Raw genomic sequence first — 23,058 nt, 5'->3', positions numbered from 1 at the left:
CCTCTTTCTAAGAAGATTAGTACTTTCCTTTATTTGCTTTTGGTGCAACAACAAACTTATTTTTGAGAACCTGCAATGTGATTAATGGTCAGTTTCAGTGACGGGAACCTTATCTCTTTCAGGAGTTTCTGCTGTGATGTGCAGGTGTTTATGCAGATATGACTGAGTAAACTCTTGTCATCACAGAAATTTGGGACATTGGTTGGACAGACCTTCAGGACTGCTCTGCAGTTCTCCTGAATAAAATAATTCACTGGATCTTGGATCAGATTTACTATATTTTACCTCATTTTTGTCTCACACATCTTGAGGTTAGCCTACCATGTGAGTGTGTTGTGTGAGTTAGATTTAACTGGAGCTATCCTGAGTATTTTGTAGGTTTCTGGCCAGCTGGCAGGCAGCTGTGATGGAGGGTCAGTGTGCTTCATACACACATTCACACCTCTAGACATAAGCACACTGATGGCTGCCTGAATCTGCAGAGACAAGCACACCAAATGAAAACATCAAACATTCCACTTTAACTTTCAGTTTCACATCTGCGCTTTATAGACGTGATGTAACCTGTACACTCATTTCCTTTTCTTACCTTTTCTAAATTCAAATACCACATTCACACTGACTTCATTTACTACAATATTGGGTCAAGAGACAAACTGTCCAGAACTGAGAGAGCGTATAGTTACAGCACGATGATACAGACCTGCAATTTGGTCCCCAGATGCATCTTGCAGCACACCTTCTCCCCTCACCACCTTCTCCCCATCCTGCTGTTGCTCCTCCGTATCTGGTGGGGGAGCTGTCACCCTCAGTGTTTGGATTACAAGCCTCCATTTGAGCCCAGGCAGCCATTGGCCTTCTGCAAGGAGTATTCCAAGTTTGGGTGCTGTGATGTGGAAAAAGATGAGGAGATATCGGGCAGGTTTTACACCATTATGGAAAACTTTGACCATTCAGGTTATGCAGCCTGTGGCAAATACGTACGCAGCATCCTCTGCCAGGTAAGAGAAACATTTATTCTAATTTGATTTGATCTCTTTGATTTGATAAGTATTAGGTACAAATATTCAAATCAGACTATGTGACACATGTTCAGTTTTGAATCCAAACTCATGTTTTCCACTGTATGTTCTAATAACTAGATTTTATTATGCTGTCCTCTAATCTAGCATCACCATTGTGACTTTTTACATTTAAATTAAAGCAGATTCCCCTCTGGTTTGTTTTAGCAGGTAATAAATTCTACTACATATTTCCAAAAGGAAGATATAAGTGTGTTTAGTCATGTGTAAGAAGCTCATCATAAAGGAGAACCAACAAAATATGTTAACAGTTTAATGAATACATGATGCTTTTAGACAGCAGTTACTCAAACCAAAAGCCAAACCAATGTGTAAATTGAACATGGGGAATATAAAGCCCAAAAGCCTGGATCATCCAGGAAATAAACCCTCCAAAATCAAGAACAGGCTGCCTTTTGCTAAGGGAGTTGAAGATGAATGATTGCGTTGGGTTTTCCTTCCCACTGTCACCAGAAGACCTGCTCATGGGGGTCATATGATTGAAGTTTTCTCTGTTTAATTTGTATTATTGTATGGTCTGATACAACCCATGGAGTGATGTGTATCAGACATCTGGCAAGATATAGCCTGATTTAAATGTTCATATAACACTACGGTGGATTTTTCAAAAATATGTTAGTAATTCCTTTGCTGTACCGCATAACCGTTCAGTTTATTGTTGCTAAGTTTTCTTCTTTAGACCCTGGGTGATGAAATGACAGTACACATGGGTGTTGAATAAAAACATAGATATCCAAAAAATTCTGCCACAACTTCACCAACTTCTAAGGTGCATGGAGAGGGAAACCTGTTGAATAAAAACAAAAAGCGCACCATTGGTTGGACTTCTTACCTGATACATGATATTCAGACTTGTAAAAATTGTGGATTCTTCCAGTGAATCCTGCTATTTGTTGTAGACACAAAATGTCTGGGTCCATGGAGGTGATGTTGCATGGTCATCTGTTCTCAAACATGTATACTAAAAAAATCACAGATTAGTTGTCATTGTTTTTTTTTAAAAAGCCAAGAAAGTTGAAATTCACCGATCGACTGGAAATCTGATAATTTGCAGTCTTCTTGGTCCTGACTGCTGACCTGTCGGCTAGCCTCACGTGCACCCAATTGTGAGATGGTCCTTGTCATGCAGCCACCCGCTAGCATTTGGCTGTGGCCATTAGCGAGTTCTTCACTGTGAGTAGGGAAAACACAAAACTGGCAAAGTAAATTGGGACAGAACCGGCAAATGTTCTTAGCAAGAGACCTAATCAGACACTTAAATCACCCTCACCAGCTGAAAATGGACATTTTAAAGAAGCTAATAAAGGTAACGTGGCTACAGCTAAAGTTAACAAGTTTAGATCCAGCCATAAGCTAGCAGCCTTGGTATAAGAAAAAGGTCAAAGCAGTTACGAGGAAAATTATAGATGGGTGAGAAAGAGAAAAAGAGTCTGTGTCATCTTATCTGGTAAAGTTATAAATATACTGAAAAATGATGCAAGTACCTGACATTTGTATTGTTATATTAACCTGTTTCACCTGCTTCTCTTTAGCAAGATAAAAAATATCATGTAAATTCTCAGTTTATTCTCAGTTGCTTCAATGAGAGAAGAACCTGCAGTTTAACAATTCAGAAAAGTTGACTTTTGTTTGTACGTGCTGTCTATGTGCTGTCAGTTATAGCTGTAAGTATAGTTTTAGAGAATCGGAATTGGCAGCTCACTGTTGGAATTGGTGCATCTTTACTTTGATATCTTAGTTATAATGAACAAGACAACTAACCTCAGTTTTCAGAAGCCCCTCTCTCATCGAAATGTGTTTGCTCTCTTTTTAAGTCTGGTGGTCCATGGTGATATTCACAGAAAGATGTGAAATTTTTCATACTGGAACTTCCTGGGAAATATCTAAAACTAGTAAAAACGCAGAAAGAAATCCAGAGGTGCACGAAATCTTGACCTTGAAGGGAAAGATCGCCCAAATTCAAATTGGATGAGGTTTTGGTTTTATGGACAAAGACTCTGAACTTTGTCATCTCACGCAGTCAGCGTGAACTATGTGCCAGAAAACTTTAGTTTCTCAGATGAGGCACACACATAAGTATAAGACAGCCAGTCTCCAGTGTTTGAACCAGAACAACTGTATGAAATTGCAGAACAATTTAACAGTACGTTCACTTTTCCAGTAATCTCACAAAAATATGCATTAAGGTTTTAACTACACCATCAGAAGACTTGGCAATATTTGAATGAAGTGCCTGTGCCACCATTAACAGTGGAAAAACTGAATTTCACTTAATGACAGCAGAGAGACCATAAGGTAGAAGTAGAAGAAAAAGAAGCAGTAATCCCTAGGTGAACACAATAATTTTTTTTTCTTCAACTTATATTGTTTTAAATAGCAATGACTCATATACTTTTTGCATGAAAAAAAACTTTCCAAATGCAAGCATTATTGTGTTATTCTTGCAATGCAGTTCAATAAAAAATAAGATTAAAATAAGATATGAAATACTTTCCTTATCCCATATTTAGGAAATTCTATTTTTTTTTTTAACAATAGTTAATGATGATGATGATGATGATAATAAAGTGAACATGGAGAAACTGAAAATAAAATAAAATAAATACTCAACATTCAGTCTCTGTTAATAGTTTTGGATATTATTTATTCTAACGAGTCTTTCTATTTTAGTGTGACTGTGTTTTAGTTTCTTTTTTCAGCTCTTTAATCTTAAACAGATCCCAGTGCTGAAATCCAGCCCCTCCCTTCCTGGAATAACCCTTGAAGCCATTCCCACTCACTGATGACATAATTAGGCCCTGACTTTGCAGCTTAGACGCTTACTACGTGCAGAGCCAGAGCACAAATTAAACGATAGGTGCAGCACAAATTTGGTCATGCCCGTATAACTGAGATAAAAGCTTCACTATACAGCACCCAAAATAATCGGGTGGGTGGCTTTACCATAAATAACACTTTAATTTTTGATGTCAACAACAAAACAATGAAAACTAACAAACTTGGAGGCTTCCCGGCAGTTTCATACATCATATGTTATGTAAAGATGGTGACAAATTGTCCAAAAATATAGACTTATGTTATTGTGGTAATTATAGCCTGATGTGGTTCTTACCAAGCGGTGCAGGCTGGATCTCGAGTAAAATCGCAGAGCTGCGACTCACGCACCATTTACAACTGCTGGATATAGGTGGAGCTCAGAAGAAATATACATTCAAAAAGTTTAGCATGATACACATTAAAAGTAAAGAATGCACTTTTGGTTCCATTTGATGTATGTTGATGCTTTTGTGTACTTTTTGAACATTTTTCCCTGGGGTGATGATGGTCCGCTCTGTGGTTTTCAGCTCCCAAGTTCATAATTTGAGGTGAAAGAGGCCCGGGAGGCGGTCAGGTTACCCCGCTGCCAGGGTACTTAACCAGGGTAAAAGCCATACACTGAAGCCCTCTGTTCCAGCTGCAGAACGGAAGCTTCCTGGCACTGATATCAATCACAGCGTGAAGAGAGAGACAGGCAGACACATATTAAAGAGAGAGACAGAGTGGGAAATGAGTGTGTGTGTGTGAGTCAGGGAGACGGGAGGAAGACTGTCATTGTTCTTTGCTTACTTGACCAAACAAACAACCATTTCCTCCTCAGGCCAGGGGTCCAGGATATATCAGGTTCCTGCAAGAGAGGAGCAGAGAGAAAAAGGAGGAAGAAAAGCACAGGAATAAGAAGAGATGAATAAAATCAGTGAAGATAATGTCAGGCATAAAGGAAAGAGAAAAACAGATGAATTAACTATAATAAAGACAGACATTGAGATAATCTCAAGGGCATTCTGTTGCCCTTGAGAAGAGTGTGCATTTGCGTGTTATAGTCGCAGTGCTCTGCTTTCACGTGGCTTTCTCGATGGGTTTTCATTTATTTTGTCATAAAATAAACCATTAGCAGCACCCTCAGTTCAACAAGACCCATAAAGGGGCTGTTTGAGGATAAAAAACATTCAATGAGCACTGCATCAAGCAGCAGAAGTCCAGATTAGTTGTTTCCCCTCTTGCATTTTTAATAAGCACTTTTGGTACCGTAGCGATGTCTCTTAAAAACTCAGCTTGCTGAGTGTTGCTTCCTCTGACAGGGTCACACAAATACCTGCCATCTGTTTACCATGACTCTTTTCTGTCTCTCAGCTACAATAAAACAGCGTGTGGAGCAGTCGGTGGAGAATCGGGAGCATGTGAGATGACAGGAATAAAATCTCAGTCTATTCTGAACTTGACGGCGTAAACACCAAATTATAGCAGCTTGAAGTGGTCGCGTTGTTAGAAACAGCTGCTTGTAGCTGCATGCCTTATTTCTACCCTATCATAGTGGAACCGAAATAGGACAATGGCTGGTATTTCAGCATGACTCGGTCAAACAAAAGATCATGTGCAGTATTTGCAGTTTGCCTTTTTGCCAACACATGTCTCTCATTTTCAAGCAAAGAAAACATCTTCATAATCTTGCCTTAAAATGTATACTGCATATTGAAGAAGATATAGCTTGAACTTATACATTTTTCATTGAAGGTAGCATCTGCCCACCATCCCTGTTTACTGCTTTCATCAGCAGTTCCAGCATCTCAGACTGAACACAGCTTTTGTTTGGCCCAGTAGAGAGAAATCCATTTCAGAGAACAGTCTGATCTTTTCCACAGTAGTACTATCAAGATGTTCAACAGGAGTCTGTGTTGACTGTTTTTGCCAAACTCCCCACCTCCCCTTTCTCTGTGATTTATAAAAGTCAGTGTGTCAGTTAACACTTGGGTGGAACAGCAGTTTAAGCCATCTGTGCCCTAAAAGACAAAGACAGACACAGAAACGTAAAGTTTAATGGACTACTGTACGATCAGCAACTGTGATGAAACATTTTATGTGATACAGTAAACAAAAAGTATTGATAGTTATGGATTTGTCACACCTTTATATTTAAACATATCCATTTCAGTGTGGGCTACAGCTTGAGTCATGTTACCTACTGACATTGTGAGTTTGTCCATATGTGTGTAATTGTGGTCTAAAAAAAATCTGCTCACAGGAATATAAACCAACCACAAAAGATCGCCTTGTAGTCTTACAGGTGGTATTTAGGATAGAAATCAAGGTTTTAAGTTCTGGTCAAAGCTGGTCAAGGTCTTACTGACTATGCTTGTAATAAGGCAGTAATAAATACCTACATGCCCAAATGTTTAAATGTTGCCCGATTGGCAAATTGTAAATATGACAAAACAGCTATTACCCACAATACACTGTTCAAACTCTAGCGTCATCTTCCTGGTCAAAACTGGTTTTTGTACCACTGGAAAAATTGAACTGGAGACAGTTAATGGTACTGTTTCTACATAGAACAGAGATTAAATAGAGGTTTGCATATAGAAACAAAAGTCAAACAATTATATTAAAATAAATAAATTTTAAATCTTTACATTTTGCCCCAGACTGCACTGAGTTACAGGATCTTTTCTTTCTTTAAACAACTCTAGAGTAAAGTGCTCTGCTGGTACAAATAATTAAATATGTTACTGCACATCCATTTTTACCTGATATACTTACCAAATAAAGGCAGACACAACAGATTTATATAACAAAAAACAAATGGCAGGTGTTTACATTATTTTCCAGTATGTAGATTCACTAGATAACAGGACATCACCCATTTATTTTCCTTGTAACTGCTTTGATCTTTTTCTCATAATGAGGCTTTTCCTACATGTACCTAGACTGTTTAAAAAAAAAGACGTTTACATTTATGCACATCTGAATGCTGAAGTTAAGATTTTTACAGCTGTTGCATCACTGCCTTCAGTGTCAGCATCAAATGCAATTGTTTGAGTGCAAAGTTAAAGAGAGCAGCCAGAAAGCCTGTGATTAAGAGGTCAAGAAACCACTGAAATTTCTTTTAGCGAATATCTCTTTTTGTTTCATTCTAATCAAGGAAGAGATTGCAAAAGGCAATTCTTCAACACAAACGTTTCTCTCACTAGAAAGTCAAGCAAAGACATCCAGGCAACTTCTGTGAGGTTGGTTCATCTTTTGGAGACTATTTTTCAACCAGGGCTCGATGACGACAACAAAACCTTAAAAATTTTTTTAGATAAAAACACATAAGTACATGTTTTCATTTACCAAAGTCCTTACAAAAATGTTACAGCAAATAATTACCGGAAGAGACATTGTGATGACAGGATTAAAATATGCAAACAAACAAATAAACAAACAAATAAAGAAAAAAAACAAAACAAGTGCTTTTGAAACTAAATCCACCCCTTACATAATCACTGTAATTATCTCCTTGTATAATAACAACTGAGATTAAGCATCAGACTGTGAAACAACACAAAACAACACAAAAATATCCTATATCTGCTGATCTGTGCTAAATGAGCTAAATCTTTTGCAAAGTTATTTATGTTTATTTATTTAAATATTTACTTTTGTTTAAATACCAAAACAGTTATTTGGAAAACTTTACTGATGTCAGAAATAATTCAGTGCAAAGTGAAAATAGGTTTATGAACCCTTACAAGAAACAACACCAAATTTAATCTAAGCATTCTTGATCTACCAAACCTTTTCTGTGCCGGTTTGTTGTTTGGGATTTGTTTACTGGATCAGTTTGGTTTTTCTGGTAAATGAAAGCGCACCAGTTTGCATGATGATGGTTTGGGTGCCATGGCTCTTTGTGCCTAAAGCACACTATTCTGGGTGTGGACAGTGTGGTTGTGACTTAATAACTGAGTGGACCTTCCTGGGATCCATTTATACCATGCCGCACTCAGACAGGCTGGATATATCTCAGGCTTGCCCAGTCAAAATGAGGCCCAGAGGCTGTGGAAGAACAAATACACAAATACATTTATGTGATTCATTACTGAATCTCACACATTTCTGTAACTCTACCTTTGATATTAGCCTAAAAAAGTTTTACATTTTTAAATCATATGTAATGAAACAGTATCTGTTGTCCTTTGAAGGAGTGTTCTCCATATGCTGCCCACCTGTATGATGCCGAGGACGCTAACACACCCATGAGGGTGCTACCTGGACTCTGTGGGGATTACTGCTCTGACTACTGGCGGCAGTGCCGGTACACGCTCGGCCTCCTGCTTGAGGACGTCGGGAACTCACAGCAGTTTGCAAACCTGACTGCCACAATTGAAGAAGATCACAGAAGGTTTTGTGAATTTCTGGTGTTGAAGGACAAAGAGTATTGCTATCCTAGTGTCTTGACAAATGCAGGTATGGGTTACATGTTGTATGAAGAGGTTAAAAAAAATGAATCTCAGTGTAACTAGCCCCCCCCAAAAAGGTCTAGAGTATACAGCCTTGGTAGCTCTGCAGCTGTTATTAAACACATCAATCTGTGAGCTAAATGTCAGTGTCATATCAAAATGATGCTCCACATCAGCATTTTAAAATCATTGTTGTGAACCAGCTAGCATGCTTAAAGTGAAATGTTTAAAATCGTTAGTACGAATGTTACTGACTACATAGGCAGAAACAATAGTGTGGATGCAAACAGTCTGAACTGCATGCATGAATTAGAAAATATCAGTGTCTGCACTGTCTCACCAAAAAAATCATTCCAATGAAAGAAAGTGTGGGTGGAAGAGCTCTTGATATTGATTTGTAACTGCCTGAACAGAAGCTGAAGGTAGAGTGGATCGTTGTAAAATAATTACAGTTTTAATTTGGTGCAAGTCTCTGCAAGTTTGATTGCAACTCAGTTTGCGGATGTGATCAGACACATGCCAATCTACTCTCCCGTGTCTTTTTTTCCCCACCCTAAGAGTTAAATGCTAACCTGGGATTGCTAAATGAAGATCCTGAAGGATGTTTGGAGCTGTGCTTACAGGAAGTTGCCAATGGACTCCGTAACCCTGTGGCCATGATCCATGCAGACGATGGAACTCATCGCTTTTTTGTTGCGGAGCAGCTGGGTTATGTGTGGGTGTACTTGGCGAACGGCTCTAGGATCGATCGACCTTTCCTCAACCTGACTAAAGCCGTCCTCACATCCCCGTGGGCTGGAGATGAGAGGGGATTCCTCTGCATAGCCTTGCATCCTAGGTCCATCATTTTTTAATCAAAATATTAGTTTTGTCTAAGGGATATATCCACATCTAAACAGCAGCATTTTGTTTTCAAAGGAAAAATTCACTGTGCCAAAATGTGAAATACAGCATTTCCATTGAGCCTCTGTTTGTTCTCAGGTTCACTACTGTCAGAAAAGCCTACGTGTACTACTCTGTGTCTGTTAAGAAGGAGGAACGAATACGAATCAGCGAGTTCACAGTATCAGTACATGATGATAATCAACTAGACCATTCTTCCGAGAGGTGCTGTATTTAGTCAGGTAGGTCCTTGCATGGTCTTAAACGACACAAATAGATTCATCATCTTCTCATCTCTCCCGCTGTAGAACCATCCTGGAGGTGGTGGAGCCAGCATCCAATCATAATGGAGGACAGCTTCTCTTCGGTCACGATGGGTATCTGTACATCTTCATAGGTGACGGTGGCCGTGCTGGAGATCCTTTTGGAAAGTTTGGCAATTCACAAAACAAGTCAGTACTGTTAAACTAATGCGTTTGCATGTTTGGATGCATGCATACACTGACAATGTTGATTTCACGTCTTGTGTTAAACAAGATGTGAAATCTCAAATAACACGCAAACATAATAGACATAGTTGTGATTGTGAAGACTGCTCATCTTTTTAATCTTCACGAGGCCTCATGAAGTTGTCGAGATGTTGACTTGATAAACAAAATACCAAAGTCGAGTCAGAGCAGGTAAAGCGTCAGAGAGTCCTGCCAAAAATGAGTTCCAGATAGTTAAATTCCTCTCAAATCAAATCTAATGAAAAGGATCAAAATTATGAGGAACGTTTCTGCATTGAACAGAGGGCATTATAAATGATAGCTTTGCAAAGACTATAATTCAAAACAATTTCTTCAAAGTGACAAGTGAAAACGTTGTTTGCACACGTGTCATAAACAATCATTCATGATAACTGCCAGGTTTTGTGCTGTGCCAGTTTATGGAGATTTCAGTCTTTAATTTACAAAACACTTCAAATAGGCGTTCCTCCCCTATGGTTTATCATTATACTGAGAGCTGCATTGATTGAAGTTTATTATTTTTGAAATTTTAGCACAGAAAATTAAAGATAAAGCCAAAAAACCTTTGGTTGCAACTCACAAAGTTCAGCCAATAGAAAAAGAGTCAGGAAGTTCAAATATTGCTCCTCATTCTTTGTAAATCAATACTTCATCCTGTGAAATGCACCAATAATGTCACATTTAATAGGTAGGTTTGCATTTTAGGGCTGACAAAAATAGCGATCTATCTTTAATGTTTGTATAGAGAAAGCAGGTAAACTTCCTCCAAAACTGGGACTTCATTTAGAGCTGTTAGCACCTTTTCTCCAGAGATGGACAATTTAGCTGTTTGTCTCTTCCTGAGGCTGTTTTTGACAAGCCGTAGTAGCTCTTCTGGGAATGCAGCCTGCCAAGTCTAATATTGACACGACACACTACACACATCATGGACCACCACACACTGGAATGTGGAGGGGAGAGAGAAAGTGAGTGAGAGTGAGTGCAGGGTGGGAAACACTAGAAAAAGGTCATAAATGGTCATTAATGATATTTTTAAATTATTATTTATACAGAAATTACACCCATTTGTAAAGGTAGTTCCTTATTTCCTTACATTTCTAAGCAGATGAAACAACAAGGGAGAGAAAGGCAGGGAGAAGGAAAGAAACAGCTCATGCTAAACTATCTTGATGGTCAGTGTTATGACTCCCAGTGGATTCAGATCACTACTGTCCATTGTTCATCTGACTGCTGATAGACGAAGTGTCCAAAGCTATACTCTCTGCTCAGATTCATTCAAACAGAACTGCAAAACTGATCTGACCGTGCTTTTTCTGGCTTTAAATAAACACTTAGGGTTGAACCATTTAGTCACCACAGTCTTTATGATACTCTGAGTCATTCTTCCTTTTTTGTCTGGTCGTTGCGTTTAATAGGTCAACACTTCTCGGGAAGGTGCTGCGTGTTGACGTTGACTTCAACGATAATGGTGCCCCGTACAGCATTCCCTCAGACAACCCATTTCTGGGCGAGAAGGAGGCACGGCCGGGTAAATGAATTTCCTGTTTGTGTGGAAGACTGTCATCATGTCTGGTGACTTTGAAGATGACTGAATGGCGCACTTATTTATGCTAATCTAGCTTAGCTTTTCTCTCATAATATTGGACTGCGGTGGGACTGTGTTTTTCTTACTGTGCAAAGCTGGAAAATTACTGTTCGTGTCAGAAGTGCGCCCTCACAGAGGATGTCATTTTTGTTTGTGTTTTCTATCCACGTATTTCTTTCTTTGTTTCCCTGCAGAGGTTTATGCCTATGGAGTTCGCAACATGTGGCGTTGCTCCATTGACCGCGGTGACCCCGTTACCACTGAAGGCAGAGGCAGGATGTTTTGTGGTGATGTGGGCCAGAACAAATACGAAGAGATAGACCTCATTGTTAAAGGTATGATAATTGTAGTTTGAAGGATTATTTTCCTTTTCTGATATGTTGACTTCTATAGTTTAACAGCTTACTAAAGTGAAATTACTTTTTAATTTTATCAGTGTATAATATGGTCACAACTGTTATTTCAAAGCCTGGATCATTACAGAAACACTTCCTTCCAAATTTCCTTCCAAATAATAAAACAGACTCTCATGTATTCAAAAGAGGACGTAGAATAGACATTAGAATTACTGCTTGAACACCAAATCCATTTTTTTTCAGCATAAGGAGTACATCAAACAGCTTGAATACATATAAATTGTAGAACTTCTTTTTTCCTGAGTAATTTTACTGTGTTAACACTTATTTTTAAGGAGGAAACTACGGATGGAGAGCCAAAGAAGGATTCAGCTGCTACGATCGTAAACTCTGTCAAAACTCATCCCTCGGTGAGTCAACAGTCTGGGTTACTGAAAGTCCATAAATTCAAGTATATTTTACCCAAATTATATAATATTTATACAGATATTTATTTTGTAAATTAAATTGTTACAGCACACTGTGTATTCCCTGTAAAAGAATAAAAAACTGTTGTCAACTCAAAAGAGATTTTAAACTTCATTTGTCATTCAATTTCATGAGCTCGGGTTTCTTACAGGGTACAGTATATTTCCTGTTTGTTACAATGATGTAACAGTGACACTGAATAATTAACTTTGTTTATGTGTTTGCAGACGATGTCTTGCCAATCTTTGCCTATCCACACAAGCTGGGCAAGTCTGTGACAGGAGGATACATCTACAGAGGCTGTCAGATGCCCAACCTTAACGGACTCTACATCTTTGGGGATTTCATGAGCGGGTGTGTGTTTGTAAAATGAAAATTTCAAATGAAAACACACATAACCTTTTTTTTGTTGTTTTTGTGGATTTTTAAACAATGTCCAGTCAGTGTGCTGTTGAACTGCTCTGCACAGGGTTGATTTAACCATTTACAGTAAAAATGAATTGATGTGAAGCTTTTGGACTACAGCTCTTGTTATGCGTAAACATTATATGTATCTCTGTTTCTGTTTAGGCGTCTGATGTCTCTTAGGGAGAACGTTATCACAGGTGAATGGCAGTACAATGAAATCTGCATGGGAAGAGACCAGACCTGCAGATTCCCCAAACTTATCAACAGTTACTATAAATACATCATCTCTTTTGCTGAAGATGAAGCAGGTAATAACTGTGTGGGTCGGCGTGTTGATGTATTACTACCAGACACTGCATCACTTGTTTAATTAGGTACATTTATAATGGAAAGATAAACTTAAGCCCCAGTTACACACACCTACAAACAGTCCATGAATCCCCAGGCAGCTGCCAGATGCTTGTGGCAAATGTGTATTCTCAGACTGGTTGGGGTTGCTAGAGGTTGCTGACAGTTGGTGAATAGGTTGCAAAGAGGTGTAGGGTGCTGCACTAAAACCCTCCTTGTGACACCGGCAGCCAACACTATTAAAAAGGTGTAACTTTTTTTCTGTTTCCAGTTTGTGTTGCACATTTCACACTTTTAATACTGCTCAGTGAGTAATTGGCGAATGTTTGCAGACACGCAAGTTTCTTGCATGACAACTACAGGCAGTTTTCCCATATGGAAAAGAAACAGAAAAAACTTATAAAAGACTTGCATAAGATGTGGCCTACTTCATATAGTGAATCATATAAGGCTTACATGATTTACTCATGAAAGTGGCCACTTTCCCATTACTTTCATATGTTGTTTTAGTAAGTATCCAAAACATACAAGTTTCATTTATATAATTTTTCAAGGGATCTTATATCTGTTTTCACTCTTGTATGCTTTTCATACAAGTTTCACACAAGACAGATAAAAACTTTATAAGATTTATATATATCTTTTCCATATGGGTTGTCTCTTAGTAACCAAAACAATCATAGATGTTTTTGGTGTAGCCCCCTCTTTAGGACTGATTTCACATAGCAAGAGCAAACACTCACCATCTGGTCCGGAAATACAATTTATTTTTCTACATGTCTTTGGTTTCCAGGGGATTTCTTACTGGTCTCCTGGTCTGTGTGGCTTAATGTGAAAAGAAAGAATTAGTACACATGTAGTTTGGTATCTGAAGTACCAAGGTGGATATTTTTACTGGTATTATTGTTGATGAAATTAAATTACTACTAAACTGCACGATTTCTAAGTTAGGAAACGTTTAGGTTTGTTTTGGTTTAAAAAAAAATGTATTTCTCTTCTTTCCTGATAATTTCAGGAAGCAAATTAGAGACGAATGGTTAAAGCAAAGTTTAAAATATTTTTCCCCAGAGTAGTGTTTTGGTCTCTCTCTTTCTCCCCATTTTGCTATTTTTGTACCTCGTTTATTTCTGTCTCCCGTCTGTTGTCATCATAAATATTTCCCTCTGTTCCTGTTGTTTAAATTTTTTTCTTTTTTCATCTCCTTGTTTTCTTGCTCGCCGCTTTCTATTTTTCAAAAAAAATCTCCCCATTTGTCTTTTCACGTTTTGCCATCTCTGCCTGCTGCTCTCTTTCTCCATTTCCACTGTGAATTTTTCCAGGTGAGCTGTATTTCTTAGCCACAGGAGTCCCGAGTGCAACAGCCAGAGGTGGCGTTATCTACAAGATAGTGGACCCCTCCAGGTAACTTGCCAGTGCAACACTTTACTTCATCAGCAGTTAAATGCTCATCAAACTACATGGATGTGTGATGTTAAGGTGTGAGAGTGTGAACCCATTAATTATGTATGACGGAGGTTTTAAGAGCTGGAATGCTGCTAATAAAGTGCAGTCCAGAAAAATGTTAAAAGAACTGGTCAGAGCACAATCATTTCCATCCCTCTCTAGCCAATCCTGGCAAAAAGAAAGAAAGAAGAAAAACAGACTTTTTTTATTTTATTTATTTAATCTATCTTCATTTACTGTATTTCACACCAAAATTAAAGTGGAAGCTGCTAAACATGATAAAAAACAAAACATAAAAAAAAATTAAAAAATGAAAAGATACATATGTGCTTATAGTACCCATCACTGCATGTGTACTAATCTTTTCTGTCTTGGAAACAGGAGAGCACCACCAGGAAAATGTAGCATCAAGCCTTCACCTGTTAAGATAAAAGGAAAACTAATTCATTTCCACCCAAAAGAAGGTAAAAATAAGTCTTAGTGTTTTTTTCTCGAACTTCCTTGTCCTGCTTCAACCTTAACTAGTGATTCTTTCTAGAAATTGGTGAGTTACATTTCCAGCAGTAAATAAATGGTTAAAACATGCTATTTAATATGCACGTGGTGTCTTTTGGATTGTTCACTTTAATGGGAGCACTGAAAATTGATAAATCTACCAAATCAAAGCAGTTTCTTGCATCAGGTATCCAACGGATGGTTTTTAGCACTGCACAATTCTTTTTATTTTATGTTTCTTTTTTTTGCAGAGTATGTAATCAACAAGAAACCAACCACCACAGCTGTTCCTACTACAACAACCACTACAAAACCTACAACAACTAAAAAGAAGACAAGAATAGTAATAAAAAAACCTCCAATGCCAACAAGAAAAAAACCAAAGCCACCGCCAACAACAGCAGCAACAAGAAAAACAACAAGAAAGACAACGTTACCAACAACAACACCGGCTCTCAAAACCACAACAAAATCAGTGTCGACCACAACAGTAAAGCCAAGAACTGTCCAGATGGCAGCAACAACTCCTGCCACAACCTCGTCCACTGGTAGGCCTGCTGGTGTACCCGTTTATCAGGCTAGCTCCACTGATTACCCAACTTCTAGCCAAACCGCTAACCCAACCACTAATTTGACTATTAAGACTAAAAATAAGTCCACGAGACTGGTTCACACCGTGGCACGAGGAGAAGCCAGCAACGCCAAAACTGGTGGTTTCTTCTTCTACATTCTGATTTTGTTTCACATTTTTACACCTTAATTACTAAATTTATGTTTGCTTCTAAGTAAAATCCTTTGCAAATTAGGTTTAAGTGCTAATTAGGTTAGTTTAGCTTTTCTTAGGGGGGAAAATCACACCTGGAATAAGGTAGCTATAAAATCTATGCAGGCTTTCTAATGATCAAAAAGTATCAGCGCTATTCTAAAGGTCATGTTAAAGTGTTATAATTAAAATGTTAAAAAATGTTAAAATGTTATAATTTAATTATATTTCAATTGGTTTTAAGGGTTATTTATGTTTTTCTTCAACAAGATAATTTGCTATATAGGTTTTTGGCCTTTTAACTAATTTTACACACTGATTTGAACTGATTAAGAATATTGTGAATATTTATAAAGAAATAAATAACATAAAATGATTTAAAAAGTTTGATAAATACGCCCTTGGGACATTTTCTCCACTTTGTTGAGGCAGATAAGCCATACTGTAACCTAAATGGCTAAAAAAAAACAGAGTAAAAAAACAAAAGGTGACTTTTCTTAAATCAATATGCATTCAAAAAATAAGTAGCTTTTTAAGAATTCATTTTTGCATCTCACCTGTCTTTACAGTTCAGCAAGTCTGTGCACTGGAACATAAACATGGGGAATGGAAAATAATTTGCATAATTTGCAGAGAAAATGCTGTAAAATTGTTGTTTAGCTTAATTATAACGGAGTTTACTGCCTCACCCTCTTGGCTTAGTTTTAATCACAAGTTTAATCATTCAGACTAAGCCATTTGCATTTGCACAAACTTTTGTCTGACTCAGGTATCGTGGAATTGACTAAATTGGCTTTAAATCCCAACTTCAGACCTGCTAACATGCTATTCTTTGGCTGGTTCAAGAAGCTAAAGCAGGATAAATGGTGCTTATTTATGCGTTAGGTTTTTGCACTGCTTTAATTTAAATCGGGTGTTTTGGCATAATTTATTATGAATAAATTGTTCTGCATCAGCCTCAGTTTGGACATTCATCCTTTTGTGTCTGTGTCTACGTCCTTCCTTTGTGGTTGATATTATTTTTGCTTTGTCAGATAGTACAATGAAAAATTGTCCTAAAGCCGTTTAACATTTTGGGAAATGTGCTTCCAGCTGATAAGGTCAGTGCTGTGTCTTAATTAGTTAACTTAGCTTAGCTAGAATACAGACTGCAAAAAGATATTACAATATAGCTACCTGCACAGATGAAGCTAGCATTTTAACAACACGATATCTTTTTTAAATACCTACATATGTAAAAGACAAAAATAATGTTGGTGGTTTTAGATTTTTAACAGTTTTTTTTTGTCTGAATACAGAAATTTGCTAGATGTATTTACACTTTATTTAAATGATAATATAAAAAATAATGTGTAGTATAGCTAGCTAACTTGCTAACTTTGCACATAACCCCATTCCCAGCAGGCTACTTAGTCGCTAAAATATCCTTATTTATACGATTCTTCTGCATCTGATTCTTAATAACAAACCAACCTCTGTTTCCCAAAATGTCAAACTTTTTTTTAACTTCAGCACCTCATAAAACTACATGTAATCAAATAAAAAGGGTGATTCTGTCTCTTCATCAGGTTATCGCACAACCTCCACGACTGCAGACTCATCTAGGATTGCAAAAAGCCCAACCCTCACCACACCTTCAACAGGGAGACATGGGAGACCCCTTCAGTACCCCCCTAGCACCACCTCACAGTATTTTAAACCACAACTCCTTACTACCCCATCCACAAAATTGCTGAAGCAACCCCACATGACTTTAATCTCTACACCCTATCCGAAAGCTCCTGACCATAGGATGACCACAGCATGGCCACCGTACTTCAGCCAGACGCCCCTTGTACCATCCTACAGGCTCCAGAGACCACTAATCAACACTACGCTGCTTAAAACACAGGAAGAGAAGCTGTGGCTTGGCGAGAAGCTGGAAAGTGCAGGAGAGGGCAACCAAGTGTTTAAGAGGCCGAGAGGACGAGGTAGAGGTCAAGGTTACAAGAGAGTAAGAGAAGGGTGGAGGCTGCGGGTTGGCTCAGTGCGACTTGTAAGCGCCGAAGGTTTGCCAGATCGAGGCAGAGTGGAGATTTTCATCCGTGGCCAGTGGGGTACAGTGTGCGATGACCTTTTCACCATCAAGTCAGGTAACGTCGTGTGTCGTCAGCTTGGATTCTCGAATGCCCTGGCAGTGATGAAGAGGGCTGTCCTGGGGGAGGCGGACGACAGTGTTAAGATATTCTTGGATGATGTGGAGTGTGAGGGTGGGGAGAGATCACTGCTCGAGTGCAAGAGGTCCAGGGTTGGGAAACACAACTGCTCACATGCGGAAGATGTAGGGGTGATCTGTGGTTAGCAAAGAGTTGGTTAAAAGAAAAGGAAAAGCATTGGGAGAACTGGAAAAACTGGAAAAATATATGGTACTATCACTTACAGACAGTGAATGTATGAAAGATTATTAGACCCTACACATTTTTTAAGGATTATTTTTAATGAATTGCAATTTTCAGAATTTGTATTATCCTGCTTTTGCATTTCTGCACGTTACCTTAAAACTGCTCTATTTGCATCTTGGAGAGAAGTGGAAAAGAAGAGCATGCATCCATTTTTTTCACTGGCTTTGTGTGATCTATATGCAAGTAGCTCCTTCCAAACTCACTCAATCCACAGTTGTAAAGATAATAATCAGTTACAAGTTGAAACAATGATGATTATAGTAAACAGCAACATAGTATCTAAACCATAATTACATAAACACAGTGGTTACCACTCACTAAAGGGACTCTTTCTTAACCCCTTGTGAGTATTGTGCTTAGAAAAAAATGGGAACAAAATGAACATTTTAAAATTAATTTTGGTACTCATCAGTTAATGGTTACATAATGTTCATGATGCAAATCAAGCTAAAAACCAGTCTAAGTGGATTGAGTGAGTTTTGGAGGAGCCTTGACGTTTAAACTAAAAAAAGCAAAATCCTGCGAAAACACTTAGTTGTGTGAATAAATTTTTTTAAATGCATAGTTTTAGTAGATTTATTTTCTAAGGCAGATTTTAAATAATTTGCATGTGGAAACATGTTGAATGTAGTTTTAAGATGAAAAAAATATCTTTAACCAGGAAATGCTGGACATTCTGCACAATGAATGTAATGTTTCCAGGTTTACATAAAGAGATGTTAAAGGCACAGGGGGCCTGTGATGTAAATAAAGTGTACTGCAAAGTGATTTTCTTCTAAGTGTCTTATTTGCTGTCAGTGAATTTTATTGAACAGTGGCTGATTCTTCTTCAGCAACACTTCTCAACACTTTGTTGTGTAAAACAATGAGGATTTATAATATATTAATCTGAAATTTCTCAGACGGTTTACAGAGCATTTGAGCCATTTGTCACTGACTTTTCTTGACTTACACGTAGGCCTTAAACAGGAAATGTTTGTGATGAAACTGTGGAAACAGTCCTTACTGACCGTAAAGATATTTTCTGTGGCCCCAAATAAACATCCACACATTTTATGGCCAGATGGAACAAACATTGAAGATCTTTTTGTTTGCTGATAGGCCATAATTATCTGTTGATGCATAAATAATAGGTACTGCCTATTGTTTTAGAGATGATACCTTAGAGGCAATAAAAAAATAAATAAGTCAGAATAAGCTCTTGCTCTCTGAAACAGAATTTAGCTTTGGGGATGAGGAGGTCCAGCTGTCCAGCCTTCTTATGTGCACGCCTATCAACATTTTAACAGAAGGAAAAACTGATGAGTTGATGAGTTACACTCAGTGGACTGGAATACACATGTCAACATTTTCTTTACATTTCAAATTATAATTAAATATCACGAAATCTAAAGCTCGGCCTTATTTCCTTCGTCTTACTTCCTTCATTCTCACTCCGCATATTTGCGTAATCATTAAAATATGAAAGTCAGCAGAGTGTAAAAGAGGCATTATTACAAACAGTCCCATATTAACAAACAAACAGATGGCTGAATGAACAGAGAGAAGCAGTGTTTGGGCAAATTAAGGAGTGAAGGAGTGAAGGGAAGATGAAGAAAAAAGAAGTAGAACACCATCTTGTGTTGCCTCTATGGATGTGGTTTAAACTGAAGGCGACATGACATAATTCTTCACTATGTAAAACGAAATGTTTTGAGAGTAAAAATCTTGATTCCAAACAATATTTTTGAAATCCGGTTAGCCTCACTGTACGTAATCCAAATTCATTTGTTTTTCTTAATGTGGATTAAAATGATTTCTACTGTTCCTAGTTGCAATGTAACACTGTTTCCCTCAGATCTGGAAACAAACATCGACTGAAAATATGAACCTGACATGTTTGTCCTTTGTACTGCGGGGTACAAAGCACATCCCACACATACAACACAGCTTACAGGACTGTTGTTGAGCATTTGAGTACAATGAACTTGTTGTCATGTTCATGAAACCAGTTTGAGGTTCTTTGAGATTTGGGACATTGAGTGTTATCCTGCTGAAAGCAGTCAGTCACCATAAAGGGATGGACCTGGTCAGCAACAATACTCGGGTAAGCTGTGGTGTTTAAATGATGCTCAGTTGATGCTAAGCGGCCAAAAGTGTGCCCAGGAAATATTCTCAACACCATTCCAACATCGCATTCATCAACAGCCTAAACTGTTGATACAAGGCAGGATGGACCCATGCTTACATTTTGTTTACATCAAATTCTGAGCTTTCTAGTCTTGTGCCAGAAGTCAAGACTCTTCAGCACTCTGTGGTTCAGTTTTGGTGTGTCCATGAGAATTGTAACTGACCGGTGTGGCATGGGGTGTGGTGCCATGCCTGAGGGCTGTTGCATTTCTAGATGCTGTCGGTTATTTGAGTTTCTGTAGCCTTCTTATTACCTCAATGCAGAGTGAGCATTCTCCTATGTTCTCTGACTGGAAAAAGGCATTTTCAACCAGAGACCTGCTGCTCACTGGATATTTTCTCTTTTTCGTACCATTCTCTGAACACTATAGATGGTCATGTGGTAAAATCCCAGTACATCAGCAGTTTCTGAAATAGACCAGCCCCTCTGGCACCAACAACCACAGCCACTTAAATCACCGCTCTTCCCCATGCTGTTGCTCGGTTTGATTTTCAGCAGATCATCTTGACCACGTCCACATCCCTAAATGCAATGAGTTTCTGCCATGTGATTGGCTGATTAGATTTGTGTTAATCAGCAGTTCAGCAGGTGTACCTAATAAAGTGGCCAGTGGGTGAAATCATGTGTAGATTAAAGGTGTTACCATTAAAAATAATACAAAAATATCAAACAAGAAATAATAATAAACTAATTATTTATTAATAATAATAAACTAAATATGAATTACTTTTGAATATTTATAGATTTAAATAAAAAATTCAGTGTAAGGTTGAAGTGTACCAGAGTTGTGTAATGTTTACCTGAGAACAGTAAAACAGGCCACATGATTTTTATTTATAAATGGAATTAGCTCCCTTTTGTTAATAAGTATTTATAAACAGAACACCAGGAAGAAAAAAAAGATCACATTTAAATAAAGCTTGCTTTTGCTTCCAGACCACAGGGAGGCAGTCATGTATTATTTTATCCCCACTGAAAAATGTGGAGGGAGCTGTGAATAATACAGTCCATGTTCCCTTGTTATCTATTTCATTAGCTTGCACTATCACACAACTGTTAAAAAACATTTTTTAAGGCCGTTGCTTTCATTTTTTTTCTCAGTAGAGCACTTTTCAATCTATTTCAATCCGTCGCCTAATAAACTCACTCAGTCATGCATGGCAGAGGCAAACTCGAGCCACGAATTCCAAGAAACCATCAGAGGCCCTCAGAGCACAGCGATGACACATTAATTAATTTATCCATATAGCTAGTTCACCTTGTCTTCAGTCTGTGCTAGTTTCTCACATCATCACTCACATCTGTCCTCCAAAGACTGCGTGCATCCTGTCCTCTGGACCGTGACAGCAGCACTTTCAGAAATAAACGTCTGTCTCTGTAAAGCAAGGCAGAGGCGCCCCTGTTGTGATAGATTATCTTATGTATCTTTTACAGTGAAGCTACTAGAAATGCTATATGGTGATGTTAATGGGAGTGACACTGTACTGTGTGCAGGTCTTAAGGTCTAAATTCCAAAGCAGAAGATGAAAGTGATTGTACCATTTGCAGGCTTACAATTAAAATCCTTATAAGTCTCTCTCTCTGTCTTGCTCTCTTTGCCTTTAGGCTAGCTGGCCCCATCTGCTTGCAATGTCCTATACTATGTTGACTGAATCCTCAGGGGAGACATTGTTTCAGACACAGGATTTTTGTCTTATTTACCCAAGCAAGGTGACAGAACACACTTTAGGCAATGGCCTCAGGAAGGAGTCTCTTAGATGTAAGAGAGTCGTAACTATTCACACCAGAGCAGCTCCGCAACCAAGAGACAACCAAGCCATGCTCAATACCCCCTTTTCATACTTCCAAGCACCAAAGCATAGACCAGAGTGTCCCCATGATCTCAGAGGTAATACTTAGAGGCCAAAATAAGCCGGTAATGCACTGAGTTTTGCGTTTATTATTATATTACATTACATAAATCATCCACTAATTACAAGCAGAGTTGTGGCTCAGACTACACCACAAGAGATGTTTTGTTCCAGAGCACCCTGTAGTCCTAAATATCAACACGAGGGAGAGCTGCAGCCCTTGTGCAGTTCATCATCGCTTGTCTGCTGCTGACCCAGATTTACAGGAGAGGGGAACCACATGTGAACCTGTGTAAAAAAAAATAAAAAAATAAAAACTGCACACAGTGGTCAGATGGACACATGTGTATAACATTTTCAAGCATGCATTTGCACAACGTGTTTTTCAGACTTGAGATGACAGCAACGCCTCTGTTGTCTTGAAATTAGCTCTATGTGGCGTCAGTGTGCTCAGTCAAGCCGTGTGCATAGAGGATCACCTGTTTATAACTTTGACTTTAGCTCATGAGTTCATGAGACGGGAAGCTAAAGTTTAAAGAAGAAAATTAAGAAGGACACTGGATTAAAAAGCTCAGAGATAGGAAAAGCAATAAATGATACAGAGTGATGATAATCTTTGCCAGCAGCCGATTTAACTGTGACATTAATTATCTCTAATGGATCTATGTCTTATTAAGACGATAGATATTCTTCAACAGGATTAGACTGAAAAGGAACGGATAGGGTGTCCTATCGATCTACAGTAAATCACTCCGGCAGGAATAAAGCACGTGGTGTAAATATCACCGCAGAGAAAACCCTCCCAGACAACAAAAGCAACAAAATATGATTGTTTTCTCCGTTTAATATGATTACCTATGCTTTTCTTAGCAATAATATATGTTTTTATACACTTTTAAGTTCAAATACGTTAAAAAAGATATTAAAATAGAGGGAATAGGAAGGCAAAGCAGGAAAGGACTGAACTGGAAACACTGAATTAAGTCGCCTGAGGTTTCACAAGGG

General features: G+C 38.2%; 1 protein-coding gene and 1 long non-coding RNA gene across 2 annotated transcripts; one reads left to right on the top strand and one right to left on the bottom strand.

The window, feature by feature from the left end:
- Positions 1-356: 356 nt before the first annotated feature.
- On the bottom strand, positions 357-3,637 carry LOC120432865. Its single transcript, XR_005608145.1, has 4 exons — positions 2,160-3,637; positions 1,915-2,043; positions 704-886; positions 357-476 (listed from the first exon to the last, which is right to left on the bottom strand). It is a non-coding gene; the product is annotated as an uncharacterized LOC120432865 (long non-coding RNA).
- Positions 471-18,801, top strand: si:ch211-136a13.1 (HHIP-like protein 1). Its single transcript, XM_031743318.2, has 14 exons — positions 471-1,001; positions 8,078-8,342; positions 8,894-9,173; positions 9,317-9,442; positions 9,526-9,669; positions 11,142-11,254; positions 11,506-11,646; positions 12,003-12,077; positions 12,363-12,489; positions 12,706-12,851; positions 14,211-14,292; positions 14,716-14,798; positions 15,081-15,377; positions 17,161-18,801. The coding sequence occupies exons 1-14, from the start codon at positions 693-695 to the stop codon at positions 17,931-17,933; spliced, it is 2,961 nt and encodes a 986-aa protein (XP_031599178.1). The 5' UTR covers positions 471-692; the 3' UTR covers positions 17,934-18,801.
- The last annotated feature ends 4,257 nt before the right edge of the window (positions 18,802-23,058 follow it).

This window comes from Oreochromis aureus, linkage group 14, assembly GCF_013358895.1.
Source record: "Oreochromis aureus strain Israel breed Guangdong linkage group 14, ZZ_aureus, whole genome shotgun sequence".
Classification (NCBI taxonomy): domain Eukaryota; kingdom Metazoa; phylum Chordata; class Actinopteri; order Cichliformes; family Cichlidae; genus Oreochromis; species Oreochromis aureus.
The sequence above is the reverse complement of the archived record's forward strand: the minus strand, read 5'-3'. Positions and strand labels throughout refer to the sequence as shown.

Bases quoted from the DNA above. Each gene is read 5' to 3' on its own strand.
- si:ch211-136a13.1 (XM_031743318.2), top strand. From the start codon at position 693: ATGATACAGACCTGCAATTTGGTCCCCAGATGCATCTTGCAGCACACC. The intron at 12,078-12,362 runs GTGAGTCAACAG...ATGTGTTTGCAG, and splicing joins CTGTCAAAACTCATCCCTCG to ACGATGTCTTGCCAATCTTT. The intron at 14,799-15,080 runs GTAAAAATAAGT...TTTTTTTTGCAG, and splicing joins TCATTTCCACCCAAAAGAAG to AGTATGTAATCAACAAGAAA.